The 14,020-nt window shown below is 42.0% G+C and overlaps 1 protein-coding gene across 5 annotated transcripts in view; it reads left to right on the top strand.

Moving 5' to 3' along the window:
- SIDT1 (SID1 transmembrane family member 1) overlaps positions 1-14,020 on the top strand; it is a 69,220-nt gene that overhangs the window by 6,219 nt on the left and 48,981 nt on the right. For 3 of the 5 annotated variants that reach the window (XM_021711094.1, XM_021711095.1, XM_021711093.1), the window contains exons 3-5: positions 6,673-6,718; positions 11,856-11,957; positions 13,179-13,262. Coding sequence is in view for 4 of the 5 variants with exons in the window: in XM_021711095.1 (XP_021566770.1) it covers positions 6,673-6,718; positions 11,856-11,957; positions 13,179-13,262 (232 nt within the window). In the remaining variant the exon portion in view is untranslated. The remainder of the gene's footprint in view (positions 1-6,672; positions 6,719-11,855; positions 11,958-13,178; positions 13,263-14,020) is intronic. The other 2 variants (XM_021711096.1, XM_021711097.1) reach the window with 2 other exon arrangements.

Raw genomic sequence — 14,020 nt, 5'->3', positions numbered from 1 at the left:
ACTCGCCTTCCCAAACTCCAGTGCCAGGGGATTCAGTGTTGCTGGAGTATGAAGGTGCAGGCACAGGGAACAGTGACAGTCTGAAGAAACAGGCAGGCACATGATCCTGGGGTGGGACGATCTTAGAACTGTTAAGTAGTTTAGACAGTTGGCTACAGTGTGATAGTTGCGCAGAGAATGAATTTGAGGGGGAGAAAATTGGATGTAGAGAAGTTGGAAGTCAACCAGATGTGGTGGCTCAAGCCTGTGATCCCAGCACTTTGGGAGGCCGAAGCGAGTGGATTGCCTGAGCTCGTGGGTTTGAGACCAACCCTGGGCAACTTGGCAAGACCTTGTCTCTACAATAAATCAAAAATTAGTCAGGCATGGGAGCATGCGCCTGTAGTTCTGGCTACTTGGAAGAATGAGGCGGAAGTATCGCCAGAGCCCAGCAGGTCGACACTGGAGTGGTCGTGAGTATGCCATTGCACTCCAGCCTGGGTGACAGAGTGAGATTCCAACTCAAAAAAAAAATAGCAAGTCTGGGACAACGTTCCAAATATGTATTGTGGATGTGAATTCAATGTGGGGGGTGAAATGAACAAGACTTAATTGGATATGAGAGGGAAGGGAAATAAGAGAGTCAAGAATCACACTGTAGTTTGGAGATGCTGGTGCTGCTAGGAGAAAATGAGAAGTTTGAAGAGGAAAGGAAAAAATAATAAGTTCACTTTGGCACATGCTGAGTTTGAAGTACAAGATATCTGAAGACAAAGTGTTGACTATAGACCAGCGTGACACTAAGGGTAGGGGTCTATGTTGCAGATAGTCAAACTAGAAACACTTCAGGAAGGCTGGTCCACATGGTGCTCGAGGCCAAGTTACTGGAGACAGGACTGGAGAAACAGGCAGTTCCAACCTTGATCTTTAAGATCTTGGATGCTGGACTAGGGAGTTGGAACTTTACCTTTCAGGTTATGGGAGCCATGAAAGGATTTTAAGCAACAATAGTATGAACAGATCTGATTTTTAGATGACTTTAGTGACGATGTGGAAGACGAATTGGAGAGAGGAAGAGGAGAGGCAAATAGGCAAATGAAAGGTTATTTGAATAGAGAAGAATAAAAGATGATTAGAACTTGAACATGTGCAGCAGCAACAAAATTGTAAGGAAGAAAAAGAGGCAAATGATACACATGGGGATAATTCACAAGTTCAACAAATACAGATGACAGAATAAATGATAGAGTGCTGAAGAAATACTTGTAAACTTTGACCCTCTTCCAACCTTCCAAGTAGGGATCCTGAGTCTATTTTGTGAGGAGATAGTGTGTGAGTGAGATAGCTGAGCTGCCATGCTGTGAAAAGTAGTGGGTTTTTGTTTTTGTTTTTTAAGAAATAGATGGGTAAGAAGCTTTTAGACCATTTTTCTAGGTGTCTTTTCATGCAATCACCTTTGGTATTTTGAGACTTACAATAGACTTACATTACTTTTCCATTTTTTTCTTATTGATAGTATACTGGGCAAAGATGGTGCTTCAAGTGGGAGCAGGTGCATCCTGGGTTACTTTTACACTAGCAGATGAATAGGATTTGATCAATCGAATGTGGAATGGGAGGAGTCCAAGATGACGTGAGATGACTTCCTGCAGTGACGTTGGAAGTCTGGTGAGGTTTACCCATGAAGAGATATTGCTGGTCAGGATCAGGAAAGTGACAGCACGTTCCATTTTTATCATGAGGAGTTTGAGTGCTTGATGAATGTATAAGTGCAGAAGCCTGGCAGGTGATCACTGTTCTGTGACTGGAGCTCAGGAGATGGCCCTGGTCTGGACATAGGACTTGTGACTCACTGGTGTCTTTGTGGTATTTATGGCAACTGAATATATATATTCTCTTTTAGTCACATATAACTATATGTGACTGAAAGAGTAAAAAGATCAAGAATGAGACTGTGGGTCACATTCTCATTTAAGGCATAGTCTGAGAAACAGGAGCTATTAAAGCAGGCAGATGTGTGTGTGTTGGGGGTGGGGGGGAGCCAAGATAGCAGATATCATAAAGGCTAGGGGAAGAAAATGTTTTAAGACAGAGGGAGTGGTTGTCAGTGTCAAATGTCATAGAGAAGTAAATATAGTTGAAGGTTAAGTCACTGGATTTAGCAATTAGAAGGTGTTATGGTCTGAATGTTTGTGATTCCCCACATTCATATGTTTAAATCCTAATCTCCAAGGTGATAATACTTGGAGGTGGAGCCATTGGGAGGTGATCCAGTCATAAGGGTGGAACCCTCATGGATGGGATAACTGTTGTAAATGAAGTCTAAAAGAGCACCACTTCCACCACATGAGGATGCAGCCAGAAGGCACCATTTATAAGGAAGTGGGCCCTCACTAGACACCAAATCTGCAGGCACCTTACCTTGATGTTGGACTTTCCAGCCCCCAGAACTGTGAGAGATAAATTTCCGCCCTTTATAAGACATCCAGTCTATGGCATTTTCTTATGCAGTAATTCCTCTATATACAAGCAAGTTCCATTCTGAGAGCATGTTTGTAAGTCCAATTTGTTTGTAAGTTCAACTAACACAGTTACCAGCTACATCACTGCTGCCTTTATGCTTGCTTCCAGACACCTTGGGCTTGAAATAGTTGCTGTACTACTGTACTTTATACAGTACTGTATAGTAAAGCATACAAAAACATCCTGTAGAAGATGAACACACATGGCAATGTACACCAGGCATGTGAACCATGAACTAACTTACTGGACATGAGAACCATGTTTGCATCTTTGAAAGTTCGTAACTTGAAGCTTTGTATATAGGGGACTTGCTGTAGTTATCTGAACAAACTAAGAGGAAGTGACTTTTAGCCTTAGCAAAGGCAATTTTAAGGAGATGATAGAGAAAGAATCCTAATAACAGTAGGTAAGGAAAAAACGAGTGAGAACTGAGAATAAAATACTCTTATGAGCAGCTGGTTTGTGAAGGAAAGGAACGATAGTGGAGGACATTAAAAGAAGGAGATACAGGGAGGCATTTTGGTGGAATTTTTCAAGTTTATCTTGAAAATGGTTGAGACCAGAATATATTTATAAAAAAGGAGGTAGAAAGGCGGATGACATTCATAGAAGAGTTGGATATTTGTGGAAGCAAAACCCCAGAAAAGGGTAGAAAGGATAGGAATTTAGTGCATGAGTGCAGAGTTTACACTTAGACAGGAGGGGAGAGGGTAACAGATGACAAGAGCGTTGGTGGAAAAGTTAGGGTAGTGAAGGGAGTTAATGGGGAGTAATATTCTGAAGTCCATAGTCCAAGAGAATAATAGGATATAATTTCCTTCAACAAACAAAGTGGGGGTTTTGAATTTCCACTGTTCTCTCTGCTAGAGGCTTGGTCAAAGAAGATGAATAAAAGGCTATGACCCTCACAGACCTCTCTGTTGCCTCCAAAACAACTAAACTTTTACCTCTGCCTCTTTTTTCACTTGCCCTTTCTTCCCACCCCCTTTGCTTTTTCTTCTAGTTTATTACTCTTCCATCTGCATTTCTTCTCCATCTTTCTACCTTCCCCATAGGCCCCCTCTGCCTCTTCTGCTGTCTCCCTTATCTGCACCCCATCTCTCTTGACTCCACTGATTTTTTCCCCCCTCTTCTATGAAATGGCCAAAACAAGGCAAGAAAACTGGTTTTTAGTCTCTTACATTACAGATAAACATTTGCTTCCTGCTTAATTTTTTTAAACAAATAAGTTGAAATTTCCTTGCCTTTCTCTAATACTAACAGTACATGAATTTCAATTAGCTTCGTTCTGTTGGTTAATGACCCTTGATAAAATAAACCTTCCCCACCTCGCTAGAGCCCATGCGGAAGGAAGTAGAATGTCTCATCTGCAACAGACATAGTGTTTATTTTGCACATACTGGAAACTCTATGAGAAAGAGAAGACTTAAATGTGATAGTCTTACAGACAACAATATGTTTTCAAGGTTTGCATGTGTTGTACTAGCATATAAGAACTAGTACAGAGAATAACAACAACAAAAACAGAAAGTAAAATTCAAACAATATGGGGAAATAAAAAATTCTGGCCAAAGAACACAGGTTGCTTCTGAAAATCTCATGCTGTTGCCAGCCAAGAAAATCATGTCCTCTTTGTTCCTCTCACCTGGCAACAAAGAGAGTTGAAGGCCGGGTGTCGCCCTGGTAACAGCAGGGGACACTCCCCGCACTGCTGAAAGGGCGCTACCCAGCCCATACACAGTACTATGGGGCCTGACTCTGGATCAAAAACACAACTGGGTTTGACAGTGACTTTGGCTTCTTTAACTGACTTAAGGTCAGAGGTTTTCAAATGTGCTTCAGCAGATTCAATCCTCAGCAGTAATAACAATTTCTGTTCAAAGAGGACATGTAAACATTGCATCCCTTGTTGTGAGCTAAATACTGAGCCCAGTCTGACAACAACCTAAATTGTGGTCATTCCCTTTGTAAACAGTGCTCAGATTGTATGACTTTTTTTTTTTTTTTTTTTTTGGAATCTCACTCTGTTGCCTAGACTGGAGTGCAGTGGCACACTCCTGGCCACAGCAGCCTCAACCTGCTGGGCTCCGGTGATCCTTCCGCCTCAGCCTTCCAAGTACTGGAACTATAGGCGTGCGCTACCATGCCCAGCTAATTTTTTATTTATTGTAGAAAAGAGGTTTCGCCAAGTTGCCCAGGCTGGTCTCAAACCCACAGACTCAGACAGTCCACTCGCATTGGCTTCCCAAAGTGCTGGGATTACGGGCTGAGACACCAAGCCCAGAGATTGTATGACATTGTATGGCTTTTAAATATCACGTCTAATTATACACTTCTTGTTTAAATGTCTTCAGATGCCCTTTCTACAGGAGTACAAAATTATTTAATTGTTCTAAAAAGAAAATTAGGAAGGGAAAAAAGAATCTTCAGAGAGCACCAGGGGATGAAGCTGGTGAGGAATCCTAGAAAAAGTTCGGGTTCAGACTCCCAAAAAGGCAGATCACATTGGTGGGGTGGGGATATGCCACCCCTATGTGTGGTGTTTCAGCAGCCCGGGGAGTGCAGTGGACTTGTGTGAATGATCATCAGGACTAGCAATGAGGCAAGAGCCAGAAGAAGCCAAAGCCCCAAACAGCTCTTACAAAACTGTAGAGAAGACCAAATTTGTCTTTGTGACAAACTCTTGAACTCATTCATAGATGCTGCCTCCAGACAGCACTCTATGCTATAAATGTACGCTTTTCCAAATACTCCTTACACTCTCCTTTCCTCGGTGCCTGAATCGTTGCTGTCTTTGCAGAAGAATGAAAGTATCTAACAAAATAATTTACAATGAATTACTAATTGGAGAGAAAGGAGCTCATCATATTCTTTGGGTGGTATTTATGTTTTTAAAAGACAGTCAATACTACGCAGCCATAAAAAAGAACAAAATCATGAACTTTGCTGCAACCTGGATGGAACTAGAGCCAATAATACTGAGTGACCTCTCACAGAAACAAAGATCTGAGTATCACATGTTCTTACTCATATAGCGGACCTTGAACATCCATCGTAATACTATAAAAAAAGAACTGACAGTGGTGGGAAACTATGGGGGGGAGGGGAAGGGAGGTGGGGTAACGGTAGTCAATATCTGTCTGGGGATGGGGAGACTACCCCTTATCAACAAGGGTGCCTGAACGAAGCATATTTGTATACCTAACCCTTAACTGTACCCCACAATATCAAAATAAAAAATATTGATATATTTTTAAAAAAAAGACAGTCATAGAATTGGCAATGCCTAACCCAGAGGGGACAAAATCTTGGAGAAGAATTCCAGCTGGTGTGGCAGGCAACTGGGGAGGTAGAACAGAAAAAGCTTAGTCCTATCCCTAGGGACATCCCATGGAGGTTATCTATTGACCATGTGTTGTAAAAAATGATCTTTTGCCATGGAGTCATCAAAATTATTTTGAAGTGGTATTCATATTATCCACAAAGACCTACAACCTGCATTTCCTCTCTCAGCTCATTTCTGATATTTCAGCCCCGTACTTGATCGCAAAATCTTAAGAGAGTCCCAAGGCAAAAGTGCAGCCAGGTGTAGTGGCTCACACCTGTAATCCCAGTACTTTGAGAGACTGAGGTAAGAGGATTGCTTGAGCCCGGAAGTTTGAGACCAGCCTGGGCAACACAGGAAGACCTTGTCTCTACAAAAAACTAATAATAAAAAAAAATTAGACAGGCATGGTGGCACATGCCTGAAATTCCAGCTACTTGGGTGGCTGAGGCGGAAGGATTGCCTGAGCACAGGAGGTCAAGGCTGTGGTGAGATGTGACCATGCCACTGTATTCCAGCCTGGGTGACAGAGTGAGACCCCGACTCAAAAATGCAAACAACGAAAGAAAGTAACTTACTTGTATAGGCTTGACTTCATGGATAGTTAAAGTCATAAAAACAATCTCCTTTCCCAATTTGGCCATCTGTGAGAGTTGAAACCACCAAGTCCCCATGCAGTTTACTTTGTCAGTTTGATGGGGCCAGAACTCCTTTCACAAAGGGTAAGGCTGTCTCCCTTGCATCTAGTTTAACATGGCTTACTTTTAAATAAATAAGTTTTGCTTGCTAACATATGCTTTTCTCTCACTGTTCTCCCTTTCCTTTCTTGCACTGGCGCTTCTCAGGACAAATGTTGCCTTTCACTTCACCACCAGCCCCTCTCAACCTCAGGTAAGTGAAAGGTTCCAAGAGTGATCCAGCTCCTACCTGTTGGTGTTGCCCCCAAAAAACAATGGTAACAGGTAGAGTCAGTACGTGGTGTTGCCCTTGATTTTTCACAATTTGGGGGTTACATGTGTTCTGGTTTGCTACTCATGTTACTGGGATTTGGGGCACACATTTAATCTTATCACCTTAATGGGTGTAAAATGGGAGGCATGACGTTTGTTTTCAGGTGTTCCTTTGTTTAACCATCAGTGAACAAATCGCGTGCCTATTATACACTAAGCACGTTGTTAGATTGTGCTTGGCGGTAGGGACACAGGGATGGAGAAGAGTGAGACACACTTTCTGCCATTATGGATCTGATAGTTGGGAAGTGGGGCAGGGGAGCGGAACAAGGAGAGGCAGGCTGACACCAAACTGATACACAAATAATTAGTTGACCTGGAAATGCAATAAAAATAAGACAGATTTTTAATTTTTACAATGCTATGAGTGGAATAAATTACTTTCTCCTGTCTTAAAGAAAGAGCCAGAATATAGAAAAAAAGTATTAGGAGAGTTATATTTATTGTACTCTCCATTACATCATCATCATAAATGGAATAAATACATGAAAACTTTTATTAATTCAGGCTGGTTTTTGGTGACATTTCTAGCTACCTTCCTTTCTTTTTTCATAGCTTCTGAAAGAGTAAAGTCTATGCAATATCTTCTTTTTTTTTTTTTTTTGAATCAGCATCTCACTCTGTCACCCAGACTGGAATGCAGTGGCACAGTCACAGTTCATTTCAGCCTCGATTGCCTGGGCCCCAGGAATCCTTCCTGCCTCCGTTTCCCTAGTAGCTGGGATCATAGGCACATGCCACCATACCTGGCTAATTTTTAGAATTTTTTTGTAGAGATGAGGTCTTGCTATGCTACTCAGGTTGGTCTCGAACTCCTGGACTCAAGCAATCCTTCCATCTTGACCTCCCAAAGTGCTGAGATTACCGGTGTGAGTCACCATCACTGGCCCTGCAAAAATAAATTAAAAATGTGTTCATTTATTGTAGATTTTTAATAAATTTTCTGCAGGCTGCAATACAGCTTTGGTCATAAATGGCTACTTCATTTTTGCATTGGATATAGCAAAACTGGGATTAACATTTTATATGAACCTCTTATAACTCAATCACTGGTGTGCTGGTAAATATTTAACTGGTTGTCAGACAGAAAGCCCTGATTTGTAGCATTTGCCCGCCCAATTCTGTGGAATAAATACCTCCACTATGGTTGATTTCAAGCAGCCATTGTGATTTCTTTGAACAGTTGGGAAGTGACTCATGCACAGTTTCCCAAGCCTGTGTGTGAACCAACTCCCACACAATCTTCGATTTGTTCACAAAGCACTAGTTACCAGGTACGATGGGAGACACAAATAAAAGGTGAGAGAACGGCAAGGCAAGTGTGGAGAAAAAGAGGACAAGCCAAGAAAAGGCAAAGAAAGTTTAATTTATTAGAGGGAAAGGAAAGGATGACTGGCCCTAAAGAAGAACCAGCAGCCTATTCTTTTGGCATGTCCCTCTTCTACCCCATAGCTGGGGTCTGGTGGTCACGTAGCAGACGTAGTCCTGAGGAAGAGGTGTTAGTGGTCATGTAGCTCCGAGTCGTGGCCTTGAGGAAGCAGGCTGGCTCTGGTGGTCATGTAAGCTTGAGGATGCAGGTGTTGGCAGCAAAAACAAGATGTCGCTTAAGCAAGCGGGGAAGGAGTGGGGAGGGGTGAGTGGGGGTTGTAGCTCCCTTACAGGAATAACTTTCACTCTAACTACAGGAAGAGCACAGTCTAATAGTCCTGTACAGAGCTACGATATATAGGACATTCTGAATGCCATACACCCTGTACAATATAGCAGAAGAGCTTGTAGACTGAAAAATCAGTGACAGTTCTGTATTACAACTTCTTTTTAATTTTAAAAGGTATGTCAATATTAAAGCCTAAAGAATTTGCATATGAGCTCCAAACAAGTGTGACAATATACTTAGAACAAACTGATAAAACAAAATAAATTCCTTGATGTCTATGAAAGTCTTACTTTACTCTTAACTGTTCCCATTTTGGCCTGTATTTTATATCCACTTTGTTTGTTTGTTTTTGTTTTTGTTTTTTTTGAGTTGGAGTCTCACTCTGTCGCCCAGACTGTAGTGCAGTGGCTGCTCCTGGCCACCGCAACCTTGACCTGCTGGGCTCCGGCGATCCTTCCGCCTCAGCCTTCCGAGTAGCTGGAACTACAGGCGTGCGCTACCACGCCCGGCTAATTTTTTTTAATTTTATTGTAGAGATGAGGTCTCGCCTGCCCAGGCGGGTCTCGAACCCACGGTCTCAGGCAATCCATTCACCTCAGCCTCCCAAAGGCACGGGATTACAGGCTGAGCCACCGAGCCCGGCTTTTACTCTTAACAGTCCCCATTTGGGCCTATATTTTATATCCTCTTTGTTTTGTTTTGTTTTGTTTTGTTTTGAGTTGGAGTCTCATTCTGTCGCCCAGACTGGAGTGCAGTGGCCGCTCCCGGCCACCGCAACCTTGACCTGCTGGGCTCCGGCGATCCTTCCGCCTCAGCCTTCCGAGTAGCTGGAACTACAGACGCACGCTACCACACCCAACTAATTTTTTGATTTATTGTAGAGATGAGGTCTCACCAAGTTGCCCAGGCGGGTCTTGAACCTGCGGGCTCAGGCAATCCACTCACCTCAGCCTCCCAAGGTGTGGGATTATAGGCTGAGCCACCGAGCCCGTTTTATATCCTCTTTGATTACAGAAAAGATTTTCTGTTTCTATTAACTCGCCCAAATGATTGTACATTCTCAGATAACCTGTGTCGATCACTGTCTGCCTATATGCCTGTAGAGAAAAGCAAGTTCCAGAAACTAGGCAGGTAGTCAGAATCAGATGGTGATTTTAGCCTAAATTCCAGCCATTGCTTTGGGTACTTGTCATTTGTTTCTTTCTGGTAAAAGAAGGTTGTCAGAGCAGCAGTCAAAAACATTTACTGCCATTGCTTTGCTAAATTCCTATGTGTCCATGTGGCTCTTGGAGCTACTGCCACCATGTTTCTTAGCTTTGGCCCCCCTCCTATCTTGAGGAGGTGAATTTCTCTATCTCCTCTCTCTTCTCTCTAATTTGCTTTCTAAATAAATTATATTTTCCAATCTAAAAAAACACATTTATTTGGGGTTTATGGTAATTTAGAGAGAATAGTTTGGCATATAGATAAGAATTTAGTAGGTGTTTATTTGTTTGCACAAAACCAATTACCATCATATGTGGGAACATATATGATGTTCAATATTTCTAGTAATAATCATAGAAATGCTCTTGAGTTACACAATATGGTTCTCCGTAGAACCAAGATCACCTCTTGGGAATTCCAATCTATTCATCCTTTGAAGATTATATTATATATAGTATTATATATAATATTAAATATATTATATTAAATATATTGTATTATATATATTTCAGTCAAACCCTGAAATGAAGTGGGTTCTTGGGGATATTGCCATCTGTTATGAGGTGTAAACAGACTTCCAAACAGCATCGTTAATGACACTCTTTAATTTTTTTTTTTTTTTTTTTGAGTAGGAGACTCACTCTGTCACCCAGGCTGGAGTGCAGTGGCACGTTCACAGTCACCACAGCCTCGACCTGCTGGGCTTAGGCAATCTTTCCACCTCAACCTTCCAAGTAACTGGAACCACAAGCATGTACCACCACATCCAGCTAATTTTTTGATTTATTGTAGAGATGAGGTCTTGCCAAGTTACCCGGGCTGGTCTTAAACCCTTGGGCTCAGGTAATCCTCCCACCTCCATCTCCCAAAGTGCTGGGATTACAGACATGAACCTCCAGACTCAGCCGACACTCTTTAATCTTCTTTTTTTTTTTGAGTTGGAGTCTCACTCAGTCGCCCAGACTGGAGTGCAGTGGCTGCTCCCGGCCACCGCAGCCTCGACCTGCTGGGCTCTGGCGATCCTTCCTCCTCAGCCTTCCAAGTAGCTGGAACTACAGGCGTGCGCTACCACGCCCGGCTCATTTTTTATTTATTGTAGAGATGAGGTCTCGCTAAGTTGCCCAAGCGGGTCACGAACCCGCACTCTTTAATCTTGAGATAACTTTTTCCCCTTCAGAAAATTTAGGATTAGGGGGAAGCATTCTATTTTTATTGCCCTGGTTCTCAAAATACGCTTAGTAAAGAGGATGTTGGATTAGAAAATTAAGTTTTAATATGTTTTGCTTGTCTTTTAAAGTGATAGATTTATTAGAGTCAGGATATGGAGCTTGTTTGGGCTGGTTCCCTCAAAATCTTCATCATAAGCTTCTCAACTATTTACCATATTTATAGTAACTTGGCAGACTTCCCCTTTCTTCATCATAAGCTTCTTCAAAATCTTCATCATAAGTTTCTCAGCTATTTACCATATTGATAGTAACGGCAGATTTCTCCTTTCTTCATCATTAGCAACATGTTTACAGCTTAGAGTTGATACAATTTTTCATAACCTAAGTAGTTAAATAGTATAACCTCTTTCAGTTAGAAATGTTTCCTTCCTTATGTAGCCTTAAAAAAAAAAAATTGAAGGCTCCTTATGTAACATTAAAAAAAAAAAAAAAAAGAAAGAAAGAAATGTTTCCTGGCAAAAGGTCTAGGGGAAGGCCTAGTGCTAATTCTTGCCTGTGGGAGGTGGTTAAAGTTCTTGAAGAGCAGGCTTATCTGCTTTTCAACGTGAAGCTTCATACTTCACAATGACCACACAGAAATAAATCTTGTCTCATGTTATGTACCACATATCCCTAATTCAAAGGGGGGTGGGGATGCTCCTTAAATAGGAAATGGAATAAAGTGTAGAAAAGCTTAGTTGAGAAAGAAATGGTCACACCCTAGAGAATGAAATGGCAACATTGCATGAAATGACTACTTTGTCTTATTCAGGGGTGTATTTCTAGTGTCTGTGCAGTTAGTTGCTCAATATGTATGATTAACTCAGATGACTGAGTTAATCAATGGAGATTCATTGAGATTTGCATATGAATTTGATGCCTGATAGTAGAGGAGACAATTCTATTCTTGTGAAAATAAATCATGTCTTTCTTTATCTTATTTTCAGTATTTTCTATACAAGTTTCCCAAAGACGTGGACTCAGTTATCATTAAAGTGGTGTCCGAAATGGCGTATCCATGTTCTGTTGTCTCGGTCCAGAACATCATGGTGAGTCCTGATAATGTCACCCTTCTAATATGGAGTGTTATATTATCCCAGAACAAATGAAAGAGAAGGGTGAGCCGGGCTCGGTGGCTCAGCCTGTAATCCTGCGCCTTTTGGGAGGCTGAGGTGAGTGGATTGCCTGAGCCCGCGGGTTCGAGACCCGCCTGGTTGGCGAGACCTCATCTCTACAATACATCAAAAAATCAGCCGGGCGTGGTAGTGTATGCCTGTAACTCCAGCTACTTGGAAGGCTGAGGCCGAAGGATCGCCGGAGCCCAGCAGGTCGAGGCTGCGGTGGCCGGGAGCGGCCGCTGCACTCCAGTCTGGGCGACAGAGTGAGACTCCAACTCAAAAAAAAAAAAAAAAGAGAAAGAGAAGGGTGAGGACCATGTTATCCTCTTACTATGTATCTCACTCAAAACTACTAAATAATAAGAACAGTATCTGCAAATCTGAGTGGGCAGACTATGTTTGCAGACCTTAATTTGGAAAGACGAATAATGGATGACTCCTCGCCAAAATCAATGAAGGAATGAGGGAAGGAGAGAGGAGGGGAGGGAGAATCATAACAAAGGACAAGGAAGGAAGACCAAGGTGTGGTCTCCACAAGAAAAATAATGTAGAAACTTAGCTTCTGTTCTGTTTTTAAAATTGTATTGTTGCCAGGCATGGTGGCTCACACCCGTAATCCCAGCACTTTGGGAGACCAAAGAGGGTGGGTTGCTTGAGCTCAGGAGTCTGAGACCAGCCTGGACAACATAGTGAAACCTCATCTCTACAAAAAAATAAAAAAAAACATTTGCCAGGCATGGTGGCATGCACCTGTAATCCCAGCTACTCATCTGAGCCCAAGAGGTCAAGGCCGCCCCAGCCTGGGTGACAGAGTAAGACCCCAACTCAAAAATAAAATAGTAACATTGGAACCTCTCTGTCTCAGAGGCATTAACAAAAAAGTGGGGAAAGTGTTATACACTTGACGACAATCTTTTTACAGTACTCTTTAATACAAAGTGACTTTGACTTTAGAGGAGACGGTACCAAGTTGTAAAAGGACAACTTAGTGACTGTTCTGGGGTAAAATTCGTTATGGTTCCCATCACAGTAAGGACGTCCTCCCCCTCAGCTCTGTGAACCAGTTGGAAAGGCGCTACTGGGACCTCTGTGTAGTATGACATGATATGACATTGGGGATGCTTTCCTTTTTATCCTTCATGCATGCTACAGTGCCCGGTGTATGATCTTGACCACAATGTGGAATTTAATGGTGTCTATCAGACCATGACCAAGAAAGCTGCCATCACACTACAGGTGAGACATCGCTTCTGGGGTCATTATCATCAGTCACAATGCTTGGTTAATCATTTATCTACAGAGATAGCATCCAAAAGGAATGCCAATCTGCTGTGCACTTCGGATTTTTTTTTCTCTCTGATTGGTTTGAAAACTAATTTTGCTATGCCTGAAATCAAAGCATGAGTGATGGTAGACAGTGCTTTTCTGCCAGGTGCCCCTTTCTTCTTAGGGCTTCCTGGGAACCCATGGTGCAATGGGACATGTATCTGACAGATTGCCTAGAGTGGTAGAGCCAGAAGATTCCACTCTACTCTTTGGAGGTGCCAATTTAGGTGAAGCTTATCAGATCCACCGAAAGCAGTGAAACATATTCTAATAATCTGTACCAGTAACAGTAAACAAAAGAGGACTGCAACTCTGGACCGAATGGACAGGTTCAAAGGTATATGGATTATATTTGTGAGGCAGTTCAACCTTTTGTTTGTAATTAAATGATTATTTTCCTGGTAATTTTGTACAAAATATCAGCATATTTTTAAAGGAGATTCTGTTCCTGCCTTTGGGGTGGTATTTATATGAGGTACCTGCAACTCGATCTGTTCCCTAGGGTTAGGTGATGCTCTTTATTGAATAACAAACAAAGAATGAAGAGATAATTTAGGTATCAAACATGAAAATTCTATCAATCAGACTTTAATTTTCAAGGACCTTGGATTTGATATCCCAAATATTGTTTTTAGTATTTATTTCTTCCTTAGCACCCCAACATTATA

Source organism: Carlito syrichta, unplaced genomic scaffold, assembly GCF_000164805.1.
Source record: "Carlito syrichta isolate Samal-C Ts95f unplaced genomic scaffold, Tarsius_syrichta-2.0.1 Scaffold301859, whole genome shotgun sequence".
In the NCBI taxonomy this organism is placed as follows: domain Eukaryota; kingdom Metazoa; phylum Chordata; class Mammalia; order Primates; family Tarsiidae; genus Carlito; species Carlito syrichta.
The sequence above is the reverse complement of the archived record's forward strand: the minus strand, read 5'-3'. Positions and strand labels throughout refer to the sequence as shown.